The sequence below is a fragment of the Drosophila takahashii genome, chromosome X, assembly GCF_030179915.1.
Source record: "Drosophila takahashii strain IR98-3 E-12201 chromosome X, DtakHiC1v2, whole genome shotgun sequence".
Classification (NCBI taxonomy): Eukaryota; Metazoa; Arthropoda; class Insecta; order Diptera; family Drosophilidae; genus Drosophila; species Drosophila takahashii.
The window spans coordinates 26,672,584-26,693,489 of NC_091683.1; the positions used below are offsets into that span (position 1 = coordinate 26,672,584).

A 20,906-nucleotide genomic window follows, 5' to 3' on the forward strand; every position below is an offset into this window, starting at 1 on the left:
CTGGGAAGAACCTTCAGTTCGAATTACAAGTCTGGATTAATAATATCCGCAGCAGCAACATAAGTTTGGAATAACAACAAAACTACAACCAAAAATCAACAAACCAAACCAACAAAAACAACTATACAACAACAAAAAATCAACTATACAACAAACAACTAATCAACAACCAAAAATCAACAAACAACAACATCATCAACAGACAAACAGCGCCAACAACATCAAGAAACAACAAGAAACAGCGCCAACAACCTCAAGAAACAACAAGAAACAGCGCCAACAACATCAAGAAACAACAAGAAACAGCGCCAACAACATCAAGAAACAGCGCCAACAACATCAAGAAACAACAAGAAACAGCAGCAGAATGAATAACAACCACGTGTGTGATGAAATCACCAATTTCCTCGAAGAATTTGGTGACTTCATTTTTGAGGATCATCGGGAGTCCCTGGAGATGGACTTCTCCAAGCTACAACAGATGGATCGAGTCGGTGAGAGAGAATCTAGGTATGGTGTGCATATGCTAACATGTCCCTGGGCCGACGATGACGTAAGAGAGGGCCCGGATACATGTCAATGTCACCAGGCACCATACATTAGAATTAAAGCTATTGCTTTAATTAACAAATACAAAAATCTTAACCTTAAATTTACAAATAAAAAATAAATAAAACAATAAAAATATATTTGAAATTAAAATTTATTTATTTATTTATTAAAGATGATAGTGAAGTTTACAAAACTAAAACTAACATAAGAGGTTGTAGTGCTAGCTGCGAGGCCTTCGACTACGTGTATTTTAATTGGTGAACTTAATTTAACAATATTTTAAATTTTGATTTTAGATTAGATTGTATAAGTTTGTATTTTTTAGGAAATTTATGACCGTTTTTATATTTTTTGTTGTTGGGAGTTTAAGGTAGTCTGTGGCTTTGAAATTTTTAAAAAGAAGTTTCTTGTCCAGGGTTATTGCTGGGCATGTGTCTAGGATGTGTTCCATGTTAACTGGAGTTGATTGGCAGAGAGGGCAGTTGCGTGAGGTGAGTGGATCGAGAAGGTGTTTGTGTGTTATGCTTGAGTGTCCAAGGCGGAGTCTGATGAATTTAATTTGGTCAATTCTGCTGGTTTCTTCTTGAATTAAGTTGGAAAGTGTTGATATGTGGATGTTGTTTGTGTTTATGTTTTTGTACCATGTGTTGCATTTATTTATTAAGTTTTCATTTTCTTGATTTAGGTTATTTTTTAGAAGTTTGTTTATGTCTTTTATATTTTCGTTTTGGGTAAATATAAGTGGCATTTTTGTTGCTTCTTTTGCCGTTTTATCTGCGAGTTCGTTACCTTTAATGTTGGAGTGTCCTGGGGTCCATAAGATTTTAATTTTAGGTTGTTTTAGTTGTATTTGTGATCTGATGTGTGCTGGGTATTTGTTTAGATTTTGTGGATTTCGGATTGCTTCGATCGCTCCTAAAGAGTCAGAGCAGATTACAAATTTTCCGCTCCTGCTAGTAGCGATTTTGATAGCTTCGAGTATTCCAATTATCTCTGCTGTTAGGATTGATGAGTGCGGTGGCAGGTTACCGTAGTGCAGTATCTCTGTTTCAGTGGTTATAGCAAAGGCTGTAGTTGAGTTTTGTTGAGATCCGTCCGAGTATATAAATGTATGGTTTTTGTAGTTTTCTTTTGTTTCATTGAATAATTTTTGGTATGTTTCTGGTGAAGTGTTGTTTTTTTTGTAGTTGTGCAGTGAGGTGTTTATTATATTTTGTTGTAGTTGCCATGGCGGTTTTGTTTTGTATAGTTTTGTTGGTTTAAAGGGTATGTTAAGTTGTAGACAGTTTTCTATGACTCGATCTAGTGTTGAGGTAAATTTTTTTCTTCTGGTTGTTGGTTTGATCAGTTTGTGTATTGGTGTGTCTTTAGAGCGCATAAGGTTTTTGAAGAGTTTAGTTGTAAGATGGTCTCGTCGTTGCTCGATGGTTGGGATGCTAGATTCGTAAAGTAAGTTATATGTTGGTGTTGTGCGAAACGCACCTAGGACTGCTCTAAGAGCTGCGTTTAGTGTGGTTTTTAATTTATTTAGTGTATTTTTTGGCGCGTATCCATATGTGTGGAGTGCATAGTCAATTTTGGATATAAGTATGGCTTTTGTGATGTTTAGTAGAGTGTTTGTGTTGCAGTTAAACTTGGGGCTGGCCAAGCATTTTATGATGTTAAGTTTGTTAGAGAGTGATGGTATGAGAGTGTCAATATGTGAGTTCCAGTTGTATTTCTTGTTTATGGTTAGTCCGAGTATTTTGAGTGATTCTACGTTTTTTATGTTTGAATTCTGTGTTGTGATTATGCAGTTGCATCTGTGTTTTCTACATATGTGTAGATGTTGACATTTTGTTTGTGATAGGGATGCGCCTGAGTAACTTCCCCAGTCTTCTATTTTCCTAAAGAGGTGGTTTAGGTTGATGGTAATGTTTTTCTTGTTTTTTAGATTTACCAGCAAAAGGAAATCGTCTGCATATGCACTAAATTTTATCTGTTTATATCTAGTTAGGATGTTGGCTAGTTTATTGAAGGCTATTAGGAAGAGTACAACTGATATGGGGGATCCTTGTGGGATTCCGTTTTCTAGAGGGTGTATGTTTGATTTGTGTGTCCCTATTCTGACTGTTATTTTTCTGTTCTTGGTGAAGTTTATAATGTAATTTATAATTTTGTGGCCGCATTTCCATTTAATTAGTTGGTCAATTATTGAATGAGTACCCACTCGATCGAAAGCTCTTGCAAAGTCAAGAGAGATGAGTGAGGTATGTTTCCTGGTATTAAGTGACTTCGTAATGATGTGATCTGCATAGAGCAGATTATCCGAAGTCGATTTACCTTTTTTGAAACCGAATTGATGTGGGTGTAGAAGTTTGTCGTTGTTAAGAAACCACCATAGTCTGTTCGCTATTATTTTGTCCATTGTTTTACTTAGGCAGCAGTTGAGTGAGATGGGTCGGTATGATGAGATGTCCGTTTTATCCTTTTGAGGTTTTAGAATTGGTATGATCAGGCTGGTTTTGTATGATTGGGGTATATAGTGGTTGAAGATGTGATTGAAGTGAGAAAGTATTCTATTTTTTATTGATGGTGAACTGTTTTTTATCATGGGGTATGAGATTCTATTGATTCCTGGTGTTGAACCTTTAAGTGATTGGAGAGCAATGGTCAATTCGATTTTGGTTATGGGCTTGTCAATTTCTATAGCAGATGTAGATGGAATGTGATTGAGGGTTATTGTGTTGTATTTATGGGAGGTGAATTCCTGGTTGAAGTTTGTGTCTTTTGAAAGATGAGACCAATGATGTGCAAGCATGTTGGCGATTTGGTTTTTGTCGTTAGTAGTCCCGTTGTGGTTGGTTGTTATGCAGTGTATTTGTTTTGCTGGGTTAAGACCGCAAAATCGGCGAATGTTGTTCCATATTTTTGCTGTTGGTGTATTTGATTGAATGGTTGATGTGAAAGTGGTTGAGGATACCCTTTTCCTAATTTTAATTTCCCTTTTCAGAAGCGCGTTTGCTTTTCTGTAAGCAATGATCGTTTCTTGGGTTGTGTTTCTTTTCAGTGCTTTCCATGTTAGTTTTTTCTTGATGTGTAGATCTGCTAAGTTTTTGTTCCACCAGGGAACTGTGCGTGAGTGTCGGTGTGGTAGTGTTTGTGGTATCGTATGGTGTGCGCTTTTAATGATTATTTTGTTAATTAGTGCTGTTTCTTTGTTTATGTTGGTTGAAGGAGGGTATAGGTTATTGTTGTTATGTGTATGGGTTGTAAAGCTATCCCAGTTTGCTTCGTTTAGTTTAAAAATTGGTGTCTTTTTGTTGATGATTGTGTCGGTTGGAAAAAGGGTGATGGTGATTGGGTAGTGGTCACTTCCGCAAAGGTCATCTATTAGATTCCAGGTTGTAAGTGGTGTGAGTGATGGAGAACAAAAGCTGAGGTCAATGTGTGTGAAGGTGTTGTGTGTAGTAAAGTGTGTTGGTGATTTATCATTTAGTAATGTAAGTTGTGATTGTTCAATGAATTTGGCTATTGTTTTTCCTCTTGAGTTCGAGTGTGTGGATCCCCAGTTTTGGTGCCAGCTGTTGAAATCTCCTGTTATCATAACAGTTTCGTTGTTAAAGTTAATTACGTTGTTCAGGTTGTTGCGTGAAAAGGATTTGTTAGGTGAAATATAAATGGAGTATATTTTGAAGTTTTCTTTTGATTTTATCTCTGCTGCTATGGCTTCTACATCTTCGTTGATATTACATTGAGTGTGTTGGATTGATTTGTGGATTAGCAAGGCTACTCCTCCAAATCTGTTAGATGCAATGTTTGTTAGTATATTGTAGTTTACTGGTGTCGGTAGGCTGTGGAATTGTTGTATGTGTGTTTCTTGGAGTGATATAATATGTGGGGAGTGTGTCTTGATGAGTATTAGTAGTTGGTTGTAGTTGTTCGAATATCCTTTAATATTCCATTGTAATATTTTTAAGGACATAGTTTAATTAAGTTTTTGTGCTTGTTTTATAACGTTCGTACTGGAAAGGTTTGTTCTTTGTTCTTTTGCTTTAAGGTTTTTAGATAGGGTGGATTTTTCTTTAATTTGGCTTCTGAGAACGCGGTCGTTTGTTGATGTCGAGGGTGTTAGAGAGTCGTCATTGGTAATTAAGCGCATTTCTTCGTCGAATATTTCGTAGGCGGCGGGGGTTCGTGCTGTCTTCTTCAGATCTGCATGTGCCTTGTTCACCTTTTTGAGGAACTTATGGATGTCATTTGTGTTGTGTATTGGTGTTTTAGTTGTTAAGGTAAGGTTTTCTGTTGGTGGTGTTTTAGTTGTTAAGGTGGGGTTTTCTGTTGGTGGTGGCTTTTGTAGGGTTTGAGAGTATGAAGTTTCTTGGATAGAACTATGACGTGTGAAGTATATGGAACGTGCAGTTTTGTGGTCTACTTTTTCGGTGATTCTGATGGCTATAAGTTCCTGTTCTTTGAGAAAGATTGGGCATTTTCTGTCCCTGGATGAGTGGTTTCCCTTGCAATTAATGCATTTAGGTTGTTGCTTACAATCGTTGTTGTCGTTGTTGTGAGTAGTCTCAGAGCAGTTTTTACAAGTGGGGTTGTCTTGCTTGCAGCCAACTTGGGGGTGGTTGAAGCGGAGGCATTTTTTGCATTGCATCGGAAGTGGTATGTATGGGCGTGTGAATACTATTTCATAGCCGATAAACACTTTTTCAGGGAGATTGGTAGAATTAAATGTAAGCGTTATAAGTCCTGTTGGAACTCGATTTTGATCGACTAGTTTGGTCCATTTGTACACCTCAGAAACTTTTTGGGACTTCAGTTCGGCTAGAATTTCTTCTTCTGTGATATTCCTAAGCAAATTACAATAGATAACTCCTTTGGTCTCGTTAAGGTTCTTATGTTCGTATGCTTCTACGTCTACTTCACCAATTTTTTTAATTTTTAGTAGTGTTTCGGCTTGTTGTATGTTTTTTGTTTGAACTAGAATTGTACCTGCTCTTGTAATTTTACATTTTTCCACTTCACCTCCGCAGATGTAGTCGATTGATTTTTTTAGAATGAATGGGTTTGTGTTTTCTAGGGATGTATTGTATTTACTTTTTATAACAATGAATTTATGTTCAATTATTAAGTTTTTAGAAAAAAGTCTGTTTTTGTCTGGTGGTAACATTTTGGATTCGTGGGGCGAACCCCCTGCTTGTGGTTGTTGTGATCACGTGACTGTTTGTTGTTGTATTTTTGTAATTTTTTTTGGGTGTCTCTTTTGTTCACTTGTTTGTTTTTGGAAATTTTGCTGATAAGCACTGGTTGTTGGTGATTTGGATCGCCGTAGCTGCACGTCTTTACTCAATGAGGTCTGGAGTGAAACTGTTGAAATTAAAATTAACATCTTCTTTTGTTTGGGGGATGGGTGATTTTTTTTCAGCTATTTCTTTCAGCTCAAAAAGTTAAAAAATAAAAATATACTTGAATTCAAATTAACATCTTCTTTTTGTTATTGGGGTGGGAGTTTGTTTCTCAGTGGCAAGCAAAGGGATCCCTTTTCAAGGGTGCTTGCTTTCAGCTGTTTCTTTGGGAGTTTGTTTCTCAGTGCCAAGCAAAGGGATCCCTTTTCAAGGGTGGTTTCTTTCAGCGGTTTCTTTTGGACGTGACAACAGCCCGTGACATTCTAACACGTACCCGTGTGAGCACCACACTTTCTTAATCTAAGCAAAGGACACCCGGCACACCCCAGTAATTTCTCCCCCATTAACTAGGATAACCCAAATATATCGCTATGATCACCTGACACACCCCAGTAACTTCTCACCCGCTTAACTAGATTCCCTCCCCTCGTTTCACCCTATTTTTCTAACTTCTCCCACGTTCGATCCCGTCAACCTACTCGTCAACCACTTAAGCAGAATGCCTCCCCTCTTTTCACCCCATTTCCTAGATACAAAAGCTGGATATAACTATTGTGGACCCTAATTTACGATCACCCGTCACACCCCAGTAACTTCTTCCCGCTTAATTAGAGTCCCGATTTCTTAAACGAAATTCGGGGGAGCGAATTCCTGAATACAATTCCTAGATATAAGCAACTTATCACCCTAATTTACGATCACCCGTCGCACCCCAGTAATATCTCCCCCGATTTCTGGACCGAATTTCGGGATTCCTGATTCCTGAATACAAACCCTACATACAAAAGCTGGATATAACTATTGTGGACCCTAATTAACGATCACTCGTCACGCACCCATTAACTTTAATTACCCCCACACCTGTCACATTGTCCTGATTTATTACCCTAATTAGCATAATTAATTACCTCCCCCTCCACTTTAGATCCAGAACCCGCATTAAATACGATTCAGAATCCCCATTTTTATACTACTGTCACCGTTAAGATGCGCACAGGTGTCAGAATTTGTGATTGGTTCTGGTGTGTAGGAGTGTGAGAGAGGTGTGTTTTCTCATGCCTAGAATTTGTGTGTAGGAGTGTGAGAAAGGGGTCATGCCTAGAATTTGTGTGTAGGAGTGTGAGAGAGGTGTGTTTTTTCATGCCTAGAATTTGTGATTGGTTCTGGTGTGTAGGAGTGTGAGAGAGGGGTCATGCCTAGAATTTGTGGTTGCTTAGAGTGATCTTTACCTGAAAATTGTGTGTAGGAGCGTGAGAGAGGGGTGTTTTATTATGCGTGTCCATTTTGTTAATTCAATTAGGATTGTAGATTATATCTGTTAGTGTAACCTATCTTCAGTGGTTTTGTGGACAAAAAGTGTGAGTTCGAGAACTCCCCCCCACAAAAACAATGAGATTGTTTATTTAATCAAATGCGCTTTTATTTATTTAATCATATTCATGTAACATTAGTTTCCATTGAGTTTTTTAAACAAATTTTGCTATTGGGGTGGGTGTTTGCTTTCAGCTGTTTCTTTTCAGTTAAAAATATTCTATAAATGTTTTCAATGCCAAGCAAAGGGACCCCTGTTCAGGGGTGTTCTTGGTTATACTAATTAAGTGACCAAAGTGATCACATGTGAACGTGTAAACAGCCTGTGACGTAAACAGCCCGTGACATTTTCTAGTGCTGATGCTAAGTAAAAGGTCACTGATCCACTAAAAGGGTCGCTAACAACTACCTGTTGCCATCCTGATCACACCATATTAGCATATAGAATTCCCTTCCGTCGTATTTTTTATGTCTAAGTAACGGTCACCCGCCGTACTCCAGGAAACACCACCGGCCAACTCTCATAATCCATTTCCCTAATTAATTTTACTAATTTGGGGACTATATTTAGAACTCTTTCATATATTTTAACTTCAGAGTTAAACTAATGTTTTCATATTTAGTGTATAAAAAAAAAACCTATTACAAAATTCCAAATAAACATGAGCTAAATTCAAATTTACATATTATTTTTGCTTGGGGTAGGTGATTGTTTCTCAGTGGCAAGCAAAGGGATCCCCTATTTAAGGGTTTGTGTCGCTTGCTCTCAACAACTTGTTTTTAGTAGTAGTATAATACGGGTGCTGGCTCACTTTTAATTGATCGTGTCAAACCAATTAGCACCAATTAGTCACGCATGGTTGCACAGGTGTTATAATGACCTAATTAGCACATAGGTGTTATAATGACCTAATTAACATAATTAATCAATAAAAGTGTGGGAAAAAGGTGGGGAAAAATGGAGTGTGTAGGTGAGAAAAATGGTGAGAAAGGGGGAAAAATGGAGTGTGTGGGTGACCGTTAAGATGCACACAGGTGTCATAATGACCTAGTTAGCATAAAAAAGGTCACTTAGAAAGAGTGTGAGGAAAGAAAAGAAATGGAGTGTGTGGGTCACCGTTAAGATGCACACAGGTGTCAGAATTTGTGATTGGTTCTGGTGTGTAGGAGTGTGAGAGAGGTGTGTTTTCTCATGCCTAGAATTTGTGTGTAGGAGTGTGAGAAAGGGGTCATGCCTAGAATTTGTGTGTAGGAGTGTGAGAGAGGTGTGTTTTTTCATGCCTAGAATTTGTGATTGGTTCTGGTGTGTAGGAGTGTGAGAGAGGGGTCATGCCTAGAATTTGTGGTTGCTTAGAGTGATCTTTACCTGAAAATTGTGTGTAGGAGCGTGAGAGAGGGGTGTTTTATTATGCGTGTCCATTTTGTTAATTCAATTAGGATTGTAGGTTATATCTGTTAGTGTAACCTATCTTCAGTGGTTTTGTGGACAAAAAGTGTGAGTTCGAGAACTCCCCCCCACAAAAACAATGAGATTGTTTATTTAATCAAATGCGCTTTTATTTATTTAATCATATTCATGTAACATTAGTTTCCATTGAGTTTTTTAAACAAATTAATGTATCGTTCCATCAGTTTTAAGACATCTTCTTCTTTCTTTTCAATATGCATACACCTGCAGGTGTCAGGTTCAACTTTACAATCATCATATGCCCATGCACAGGATGATAGGTGTTCCCCATACTTGGAATGAATTACTGGGGTGGCTTCAACATCTTTAAAAAATGTATGAAATGATTTCAACCTCGAAACATGTTCCTTGAAGATCTCACTCCCATACTCTTTTAAGAACTCTTCAATTTTTGAGGAAATCATTTTTTTCCTTTCAACGTAATAGGTTGAATGTTTATCTTAAACTAAAGTCTGTTGGATATAAATCGTTGTATTATACTTAGAAAACAGCTGTTAAATAATACAACAGCTGTTGATAGACCCACCCTCAAAAACAAAATCAAAACAATAGATTTTTTTTTTCTTTATTTTAGAATTTCAATATATGATGAAATTAATTTTCTAACTTTATATTGTTGAATTACAAAATGAAAACAAGCACACGTTTCTATATTATCATTAGAAAATTTACATAAATTAAAATGTTCTCCAAATGTTGTTTTTATAAACACCTTCACGTCAATACTCATGAACATGTCCCTTGACTCCAACAGTAATTTCAAGTCCTCTTTTGAAATCATATTTCCAAATGTATTAATAAAAAAAGTAATTTTATTTATCAAGGAAGAATAATTCGGTATATTTGGATTTTTATTAGAATCCGACATTTCGTAAACTTCTTTTCTCGACTCTCAAATTGTGAATGAAAGAATGAATGATGAAAAGTTGTTGTTGCTAGCAGTTTTCTTTTGTGTAAAAGTTTAAGATTTTATGAGCATTGTTGAGTGAGCAGACACCATCTAGAGCATGTAATGAGCAATATGGGAAGTGTTTTCCATCCATTATTTTTAGAGAGGGACATCCAATTTCATCAATGTTAATTACATCATCAATTTTTAAAAATTTTTGCAGGAATAACCTTTTTTGATATCCTTTACAAATTATTATTATTAAACGATCATGTATCAGCACGCAATATACTTGAGCATTTTGGATAGCGGGCTTGCTAAGTTCAATTGAAATCCTAACAATGGGTCCCGATTTAACCATTTCATTTTGATATGATAAGTCTATTACGATAATAGGAGCTTTAACTTTAAACTCTGCAGGTGATAGTAAAGGAGATTCACTTCGATTATAGTAGCTAGTTTGAAACTTGCAATACATTTCATAAAGGTGGGCAAATCGTTCTTTCTCAAAGTCCAAATTCAAGTCATCGTAGGGATATGTTTCAGAGTTTAAGTAGACCTTTAGATTTCTTAAATTGTTTGTAATCAGATGGTGATTATCTTTAAATGCAATTAAAGCAAATCGTGGGCGCTCGCGGTTAGCCGATAATTTAACGTTCCAAACATGATGTATTCCTATACTTAGTTTAGGATTAATGTATGTATCCCAACTACGGAATGCAATTGGTAGATTGGATCCACTTTTTATAATATCATACATTTTAATTTTCGTTGAATCGCTGGGTGTTATATGAGGAATTTTCCATGTAATGTTAGTCATATTGAGATGATATTTTCCGACTCTTACTCCATTCTCATTTTTATCTTCCTCAAGTACATCATTTAAATTTTTTGATATCAATAGTACTAGTTCATGTTTACAATTTAATAAAACTTTTTTGAAATCTTCAGCAAATCCAAGTAGATTTTTAAGGGGTATTGAAAAGTTAAAGTTGGGGCTTAGATTGAAATCGGATCCTCCACTCCATCCAGAATTGTAAAGTCTCTTGCTTTCAAATTGATTTAAAGAAACAAAGTTTTTTATTGTAGAAGTAATACCACTAAACCTTGTTCTATCTATCTCAACACCATTTATTTTATAGCGTATTTCATCTAAAAAGTACGCCATGCAATTATTTCTCATCCTCCCAATAACATTTTGAGTTTCTACCGCCCCCCCTTCCTTAATTAGAGTAATATCTCCTTGAAAATTTAGAAGACTCTCATGGGGGAGTAGGGGAGAGTGGGGGAATTTCGTCAGCATTTTTTCAAAGCTATTTTTTGTCCATCTTGAGACACGTTATCATATTTCTATTTTTATTGTTGAATGCGGTTAGCACCAAGCTTTAAAATGTGACATTCCCCTATTTTTTTAATTAGCTTGGTGATTTATAAAAAAATAAAATGTAAAACCAATATACTGGGGCAATCTCACCACACAGGGGGGTAAAATCACCACACAACTGGGGAAATTTCGTCACCTGAAAAATGTAGGGAGTTTAACGCCTGAAAATATGCTACACTGATCAAGCGTACCATTTTTGTTGACGTCCTATATTTGTTGCTGCTGCTGGTAGTCTGTTGGTTAGCCAGCTCGTCAAATATAAAAATATGTATTTAAAATAGGTGCGAATTTACCCTTAGCGTAGGGTGGCGAAATTTCCCCAGACAGTACTTTTTTAGAAATAATTATTTTTCTTGCGAAATTAGGCGCGAAGTTAAAAATCACTGACGCAGAAATGCACATTATAGCACTGTGTATTATATAAAAAATCGTGTATCTTATTCCTTTTGAATTGTGGCATACAGAAAAAATTTCGTCGAGAACTAAATGTAGCTTTTGAACTGTTAAAACACATTTAATATTATAGCTTAATTATCTTGGCCTTCTGTGCAAAACAAATGCATTGGTTGTGTCTGGCCGTCTTGAAGGACTAAAACAAAAAAAGTATATATTTTTACGACTTATGGATTCCGAGATATTGCAGGTGACGAAATTGCCCCTGTGACGAAATTCCCCCACTCTCCCCTACATATAAATCTTGATTTTGAATTGTAATTCTTATCTCATCATTCGGTTTAAATGATTGTTGATACGGTGAATAACTGTGATATTCTTTCTTCGATATACTATCATCAGAGAAAGGTTTTTCTCGTACCCCCAATATTTCATTCAGACCCATAACTTTAGTTAAACTCGTACTTTGAAGCCCAGTGATTTAAGAATTAACCTGTTTTTTAATGTAATTGTGTGTCTTTTTACTTTCGGTCCTCTTCCTATAACTTTATGTTTGAAAGTGTGCTGATGATGGTAAGTATCATCTCTTTTATTATATATAATCATTGTATTAGTCTTAAATGTAAACGAATTGTATAGTTTTCACCACGTAAATTAATAAGTTCACCGTTCTGATCAGTTATGTGTATAGAGAGTGTACTTATTTCTCTAGTGTTGACTGGTAAGTAAATGAGATTGTGTGGTGTGATATTCATTTTATAGCCCGGTGGAACATTAATTCCGAATTCGTATAATGAATGATCTTGCCTACTATCAATATATGATCCGCTCACAATATTACATACTAAGCGTATTGTGTTTATTTTTAAAATGTTAACAGGTTGATCCGATATACATGTTTTTTTCAGGTCGGGGTAGATTATTTTTTTATTGAAACCAAGCAATTGTCCAATGGAGTTGTTTTTATTAAAATAAATAGGTTCCTTGGTAGTTGTAATATGAACTTGAAGTGTGTTATTATTACTTTCTATTTGAAATGTTTTCTCAAGATCATAATCATTTAGTTTATTTTTTAGAAAATCATAAATATCATTGAGTTCATATGATCCTATGGGGAGTTCAATAACTTTATCACCAATATGAAATAGATTATTATTTATATCAACATTGGGTATAGAGTTGTACATATGAAAGTCAATGAGTGCACACTCATAGTCACCATTCGTCAGTTCTATGGGTGGGAAATAAGTAATGTTTGTAATGGGTTCATTACCATTTAGTGTAAGAGTGAATGATCTACTCATTTTGGAATCTAATAATGAACTGTGAAAATATAGCCTACAGAACGAAACTTATATTCTCAAATAATTATAAATTCATTAAAACCCTTCCTATATCTTCCTTTTTCCATATCGTTATCTTTACTTATTATGAGGAATCCGTATTTATCGCTCCAGCACTTTTGACAAATTTTCATAAATGAATCATAAGACATATCAGTATTTACATGATCACGATATATATGTCGCATATTTAAATCATCTTGTTTAAACATTATAATCATATTAGCGTTATCACGTATTAGAAGTTTTGGAATATGAGTATACGTTTGACATAGGTAAAAAGAATCTATATTTTTATGACGTCCCATACAAAAATATAAACGAATGTTGTTTTGTTTTTCACAAGCAACATCATCAAAAATCATAATAGAGTTTTCTTTAGCCTTAGCGGGTAGTAAAACTTCATCATTTTGTGAGAATGTATAATATCCCATACCTTTTATCGGTTTAATTAGTTTCTCTAAATACTCATACTTTGGTTGGTATAAACTCTTTGAGAATACATATATATTCTCAAATTTAAGTCCGTTTGGACTTTCAATAAGACTGAGCATAACATTTGTTTTTCCACAGTTTGACGGACCGACAACCAATGCTCTTATTGTATTGGGTAATAAAGAACTATGTCGTGGAGCTGAATTTTTAAATGATTGATCACCACCCTCGATATTTCTAACATAGATTTCTTGTTTTTGACGTATTAAACGCATATTCACATGTGTAATGTAGTTCATTCGATTAGAAATGCTCCTTGATTAAACATTATATAAAATGGGAAAAAGTTTTCATAATTGTTACAGTCAGAGTTCAAACTTGAAACGAGGTAGTGGTATTATCAACAAAATAATTAACACACTTCCATTTGAAGCACATATTCCTGGGTATAATTTTTGTGGACCTGGAACAAAGCTTAAACAAAGGTTGGAGCGCGGTGATCGTGGGATAAATCAATTGGATGAAGCTTGTAGAGTACATGATATTGCATATTCACAAAATAAGGATCTAGCGGATCGACATAAGGCTGATGCAATATTAATAAATAAAGCGTGGGAACGTGTTGGAGCAAAAGATAGTAGTATTGCAGAGAAAACAGCAGCATACTTGATTACAAATATTATGAAAACAAAAAAGAAATTCGGATTGGGTGTGAAGAAGAAAACAAAGAGAAAGTGTAAGAAGAGGGGATCAAAGGTAAAGAGTTTTTCAAATGTTGTCCAAACAGGAATGCGGGCATTGAAAACTCAAAAACCACTAGATCTAATGAGTGCATTCAAGGTTGCGCGTAAAGCAGTCAGTAAAACAATTGGTATAAATAAAAAAAAATTAAGATTCCTCGCGTCATTAATGTACCGAAAATTGGTGGTTTTTTTCCTATTGTACCCATTTTGACTGCATTAAGTGCATTAGGTAGTCTTGCCTCTGGTAGTGCAGCCATTGTTAAAACTATTAATAATGCAAATATTGGAAAAAAACAATTAGAAGAGAGTAAACGACATAATACAAAAATGGAAAGTATTAAGGTGGGTGAAGAAATGTTTCTAAAACCTTATAGAAAAGGTTATGGATTATATCTCAATCCATTTAGAGGAAATCAAAAAAACTGATTACTAAGCTACCTAAAAAACCGCTTTCAAATTTTGAAATTTTGAATTTTGGTCAAAAGTATATTCCACATTTCCGAGGTGTGTTTATGAGAGACTCACTACCAAAATCTCCTTGGAGAGAAGAGTCAGGAATTATAAACCTAGATGATAGTTCATCAAATGGTAGACATTGGGTAGCTTACAACAAAAATAAAAAAAGTATACATTATTTTGATAGTTTTGGAAATTTACAGCCCCCAAAAGAAGTTGTGAAATACTTGGGGAATAATATTAACTATAATTATGAGAGAAAACAGGTCTTTAATAGCACCAACTGTGGACACCTCTCCCTCTAATTCTTACTCTCTATCTCTCCCTAACTTTCTCCTCATGGTCCAGTGACTTCTCTTTGATTCTCTATGATTCTTGAAACCCACTCTATTTCACATGCTATTCGCTGCTATGATTGGTCAATTCTATATCAAGAAAGAGATAGAAAAAGGAGGCCTAGTTTACCAAAAGGTATAAAAACTTGATCAAAAGTTATTTTAAGTCGCATTTGAAAAACCACTTGTAAACTGTCTCAACCTAAGTTTTAAGTTGCAAGTTTTAATGTAAATCATCTCGCAAACAAGAAAAACAGTTAAAACAATAATAACAAGAAAAAACAACTATAAAAACAACTACAAACAACTACAAACAACAAAAACAATAACAATAACAAGAAGAAACAACTAGATGAAGAAACAACTACAAATGGTCAACCCAGAAATGATGAAGGTACTCAAGGATTTTAATGCTAACCTACCAAAGCCTCTCTTAACAAGGACAAAGATGGAATCGGATGTGTGCTACCCTATTCGACGAGCTCAACGCAAAAAAACCAGCTTTGGAATGGCCCTCACTCTTGAACTTGAAGAGTATATGCTGTACTTACCGGAACGATACTCGACTTTAGATGATTCAACCATTGAATATATAAAAGATAATCTGTTTTGTATTATTAAAAGGAATGATAACAACCTCTATTTAGAATTAAATAAAGCTTAAAATGTATTAAATTTTAATATTATTAATGTACTTATTTTATCAAATAAAAATAAAATTTCATTAAACTCAAAACACTTTGTTATAAATATTTATATTATACTACATTTCTCCCCAGTACTACATGAGTATCAGAGAAAACTACAACAATGAAGCGAAATCTTTTAGAACAGTTGACAAGCAAATAAAAAATGAGAACGTATCAAATTTGGAGGAAACTTTTAAACCCATTACAGAACCTATAAATGTATTACTAAGTGAAAATAAAAAATTAAATAAATAAAAATTAAATGTTGGGTAATAGTACACTTAAAATTAAAAAAAATGAAATGGAATTAGGAAGCGGAAAATTATGGACTCTATCACCTGGTTTATACTCTTTAATTTTTCATAACAATCCTAAGGATTATACTAAGAATGATTTAAATTCATATAGAAACATTTTAATTGAAACAAGTGCTCACAAAAGAAACTACCAACCAGATGGTCAAATAAAAGGAAATCGTTCTAAAAAATATTCTTCAATTATTAAACCATTAATATCATCGTCTTCAGTAAATAAAGAATATACTGGTTCTGGGTATATGAAGCTACAAAAATTACCACCAAATTATGTATATTGGGATAATGTGAATGAACTTGTTGAAAGATTACAACTCTTAATGGCATCAAGAGCTGCTGGTAATAATAACCATACTAATGAAATTCTTTCAATAACACTGTGCAACATTTTTAGGGTTATAAAATGTAACCGCAATTCTGATTTCATTGGCGGAAAGAACTCATCGAAATAAGCTAAAACCCATTTGGGTTTCTCTGGCTTAGCTCGCGTTTACCTATTATAGCGAGTTAAAGTTTTACATACAAAATTTATTTGTAACGGCCATATCTTGTGAACCGATTAAAATTTTACTATCAAGTCTTCAGTGATTATATAGATATGAACCCAAGGAACTAAATTGACAAATGACTCTTGCGAAGACGTACACCTAGCGCGTTAAAAATCGAAAAATTAGGCAAATTTGGTTTTTAACGCGCTAGGTGCACTACGTGCTAAGTGCGCAAGAGTCATTTTTTTCTTTCCGCCCATGAAATCAGAATTGCGGTTACATTTTTCATGTTGCACTGTGTAATAGAAGAATTGCGTGAAGCAAAAATAATATATTAATAAAATGGAAAACATTTTCTCATTTGGTTTAATAGTAAAATGTCTACTGACCAGTTTGGTCACTTTTCAAATGATAGAGATTTTTCCTCACTTTTCAAAAGGGAAGTTGAGAGTCTTACAGGTTTAAATCTAGATACTGATGGTCACATAAATGTTCAGAAAAAAAGAATTAAAAACTCTTCAAAACCAATAAATGGTAATGATTTGGCTATTAAATTTTATGTAGATGAGAAAATTAACGAAGCAAAATCACAACAAATCGAAACTATAACTAAATCATTTCATCAACGAAATAAAAGAGTATCAGAGTTGGAAAGTAAAGTAATAAAAATGGTATCTCAAATGGAGTATATACATAATAGATTAAAAGAGCCTCTTGATAAATTGGAAAATCTTAACAATTTCATAAATCAAAATTTACGGAAAAAAACCCGCACCAATCACTCGTTCTGATCAGATACAAATAGATGGAACGATACTTCGAGGTAGTCCATTTTCACATCGTAAAAACGAAGAAGAAGAGGTCTTAACAATTAATGTGGATCATACATAAATATACCGTTCTTTCATTTTTTATTTTATAATTAAAATGTCAGTTGATAAGTTTGGTTGTTTTTTAAATGAGAAAGAGTACTCAAGAGATATAACAAAAGGTGTAGAAAAATTTCAAAGTATACTCAATGATTATGATGGACATTTAAATATTCAGAGGAAACGATTTAAAAATTCCCTACCCTCCATTCATGAAAATGATATTGCAACAAAATTTTATGTTGATGATGAAATAAGTAAACTAGTACAGAATACATCTAGTGAAATTTCTAAACAACCACAAAAACAAGAAATCTTTAGATTTAGACCTCGAATCAATAATATTGAGGGAAAAGTGAGTGAAATTTCTAAAAAATTTGACTATCTTTTGAAAACTATTAATAAGATAGTAGAGGATATAAATGAAATAGAAAGTAACATTTTCAATTATATCATTGCACCGACTGCAGTTTTAAAAAGTGAAACTGAATCTTTAGAGAAGAAACCATTTGTACCAAATCAAATAAAGTCATGAGTAAACGAGATATTGTAAATGAGTTACATCGACCATCATTCAAGAATTTTCCAAGACGTAGAGTTATAGTAAAGGGTATTAATGATTTATGGCAGGCTGATTTAGTTGAAATGGGGGCATATGCATCATCGAATAAAGGCTTTAGGTATCTATTAACAGTAATATATACCTTTTCTAAATATGGATGGGGTGAAGCAATAAAATCAAAAAACTTAAAATGTCGTTCTTTATAATATTTTTTTTAATTTTATTAATGAATCCGGTTGTGAAAATGTTGCCGGTGCCTAGTGAAATGTTAATCATTGACAAACCCTCTATTTCAAATAACTCAATTGGAGTATTTATAAATATGCCAACATTTAATAAAATCATAAAAATTGACTTAAAATTCGAGATCTTGGAAGATATTTTTATGGATCTTATGAACAATAGTACTAATGACAGTGAAAAAAATTTAAAAAGTGAAGTGGACATGAAAATAATTAATGCTAATAATAGTATTAATACAACTGTGCTTGAAGAAAAAATAAAAACAACAACAACAATTACACCTACAACATCAAACCCACCTACTTTGATAAGTAATAAGGAGGAGGAGGAAGAAGAAGAAGAAGAATCAAGTACCCCAACATCTACAACAACAACTACATCTACAACACAACTACATCTGCAACTACAACAACATCTGCAACAACAACAACAAACTCACTCAATCATTTTGATATTACTAAAGATACAAATTTTGAGAAAATAGAAAATAAATGCGTAGGAGCTGAAAAATCACAAGGAATTGGTATTGGTATCAATGATAGTGAGTCAGAATTTCAAAACGTAAGTGAAGCACCTAAAATAACTAACACAACTCAAGAAATAGGGATTGGTATCAATGATAGTGAGTCAGAATTCGAAAGTATAGGACGAGTTCCAATAAAAAGAAATATCACACATAAATTAAAAAACACTGTAAACATGCATAACACTGAAATAGAATTTACAAAGAGAGGAATAATAGAGAATTTTAAAAAGCAATTAATTGAGAATGAAAGGAAAATAGGGGGGCATCTGGATTTAGGAAGACGGGGGTTAAATAGATTCTTCACCGTAAAATATAAAAGTGCTACGGTAGGTGTTAAATGTCACTACAATAATATATATAGAAGATTGAATTTTAAACGTAGTGTAAATAAATCTAAACGTAGGAATTCAAAATATATAACTACTCCCCACCACCACCACCAGCAACGAAAATCTAAACGAAATATTAGTCCTCCACTAGCAACATTAAGAATAAATTGCTTTGAATTTGCTGAAGTTCTAACACATGCACTAATACGTGCAGAGAGACAGAAAGATTGGAAAGTATATGAAAGAATTTCGAAAGATGCTGATATTATTTCTATGCAAGAGAGTAAAAGGGAAGAGATTGGAGATGTAGAACCAGGATATCTTGGAGATGACCCACAAATAAATGAAATAGGTATTGAAACAGCAGAAAAAATTAATGCAATATATTTGAGAAAGAGAAATATAGAATCTCAAATGCTAACTGAGTATTTAAATAAAAAAGAAAGTGAGATTAGTACAGATACAATTCTAATTAATGACATTAATGACTTCAAAATAACTAATAGTGATACTATAATCTGATTGAGTAGGGAAATATGTTTGTTTTTGCAGAATTTAAATAAAGAAGTTGCTAATACTATTTCGAGTGGAGTACAAAAAGGTGAGTTGAATAATAAATATACATATATATAAAATAATATTTATACTAATAATATTTATATTTTTAGAATTTCAAAACTTTACCAAAAAAGAGGTTAATAATACTATTTCGAGTGGAGTACAAAAAGGTGAGTTGATTAATAAATATACATATATAAAATAATATTTATACTAATAATATTTATATTTTCAGAATTTCAAAACTTTACCAAAAAAGAGGTTAAAGACGACGCTCTGGGTTCGTATGATGAAGATGACGATGATGATGATGATGATGATGATGACCATGATGTGAATATTTTCGATGAGGATAATCCAGAGCCATGCATTACAAGATCACCTAGTGAGGAGGAATCTATTCTTGTCGAAGGTGGAATAAGTAACTACATACAAACTATTCCTTTAAATTTAGATAAGGATAATGATGAATATATAAAATCAATTCCTTTAAGTAATGATGATAATAAAATCTATATATTAGAGGGTGGTATAAATAGTTATGTACAAACTATACCACTAAATATAGAAGAAAGTAAGCAAATTGAATGTAATTCGAAGAAAACATTTTAATTGTTCTTTAAAATAAAAAATTTATAATATTGTTTTTGGAAATTTTAACATTAACCTCTAATAAGCTATGTTTGTTCTTTAAATTAAAAAAAAAAAAATATTTTATAATATTGTTCTGAGAAATTTTAACATTAACCTCTTAATAAAGCAATGTTTAATCTTTAAAATAAAAATGTTATAATGCTGTTTTGATTTGTTTTATGTGGTTTATACATTACCTTTAATTAATCTTTAAATAAAAAGCGATGTTGGTAGATTATTATTATTATTATAGATTTAATTTATTTTTATTATAGATTACATTTATTCTTTTTCACAATCCAGTAAATTTATTTCTAATTCTGTATAAAACATTTCAAATGTACAATCATCAATATTTTTCTTTAATTTTTCTATTTCAATGTCTTGATTATTATTTCTATTAGAACAATTCTCTATTTCTTTTATTCTTTGCTCGAAAACATAAATATTTGCATTTATTTCATCAAGTTTATTTTTTAGTTTGTTTTCTTCTATTTTATAATGTCCATATTGTAATGTATTAATTTTATTGTTTTGTATAACGAGCTTTGTATCTTTGTGACTGAGAACAACTTTTTTACATTTAACTGTTGATAAAAGATGATTTTTAGATCTAATCATTGACATAGATCCGACCACTTCCTCTTCTGAAAACAAACATTTTTTAAAACTATTAAAAGTTAATTGATCAATAGCATTTCTTTTAACCCCCTTTGATTTTTTCACTGTTTTTTCAGAGATGTCATTAATATTAGATGACCTAAAGGCATACATTTTCGATCTTAAACCAACAAATTCAGTCATCGGTCTTCCATTGAGTTCATCTTTAAAAAATCCCAACCTCTTTTTATTAGCTTTAGGAAAATTATAGAGATTTAATAATTCATCAGAATAATCTGATGTATCAAACTTCATCTCAATATCATTCTGAATATCTTTATAAAAATCATCAGTATTAATTGTGTATATAAAAGAATCTGTATCCATATAATTTAA

General features: G+C 33.2%; 1 protein-coding gene across 1 annotated transcript; it reads left to right on the plus strand.

The window, feature by feature from the left end:
- Positions 1 to 367: 367 nt before the first annotated feature.
- Positions 368 to 19,937, plus strand: LOC138913892 (ras guanine nucleotide exchange factor C-like). Its single transcript, XM_070219048.1, has 5 exons — positions 368 to 494; positions 18,184 to 18,425; positions 19,272 to 19,320; positions 19,388 to 19,447; positions 19,513 to 19,937. The coding sequence occupies exons 1-5, from the start codon at positions 368 to 370 to the stop codon at positions 19,887 to 19,889; spliced, it is 855 nt and encodes a 284-aa protein (XP_070075149.1). The 3' UTR covers positions 19,890 to 19,937.
- Positions 19,938 to 20,906: the final 969 nt, after the last annotated feature.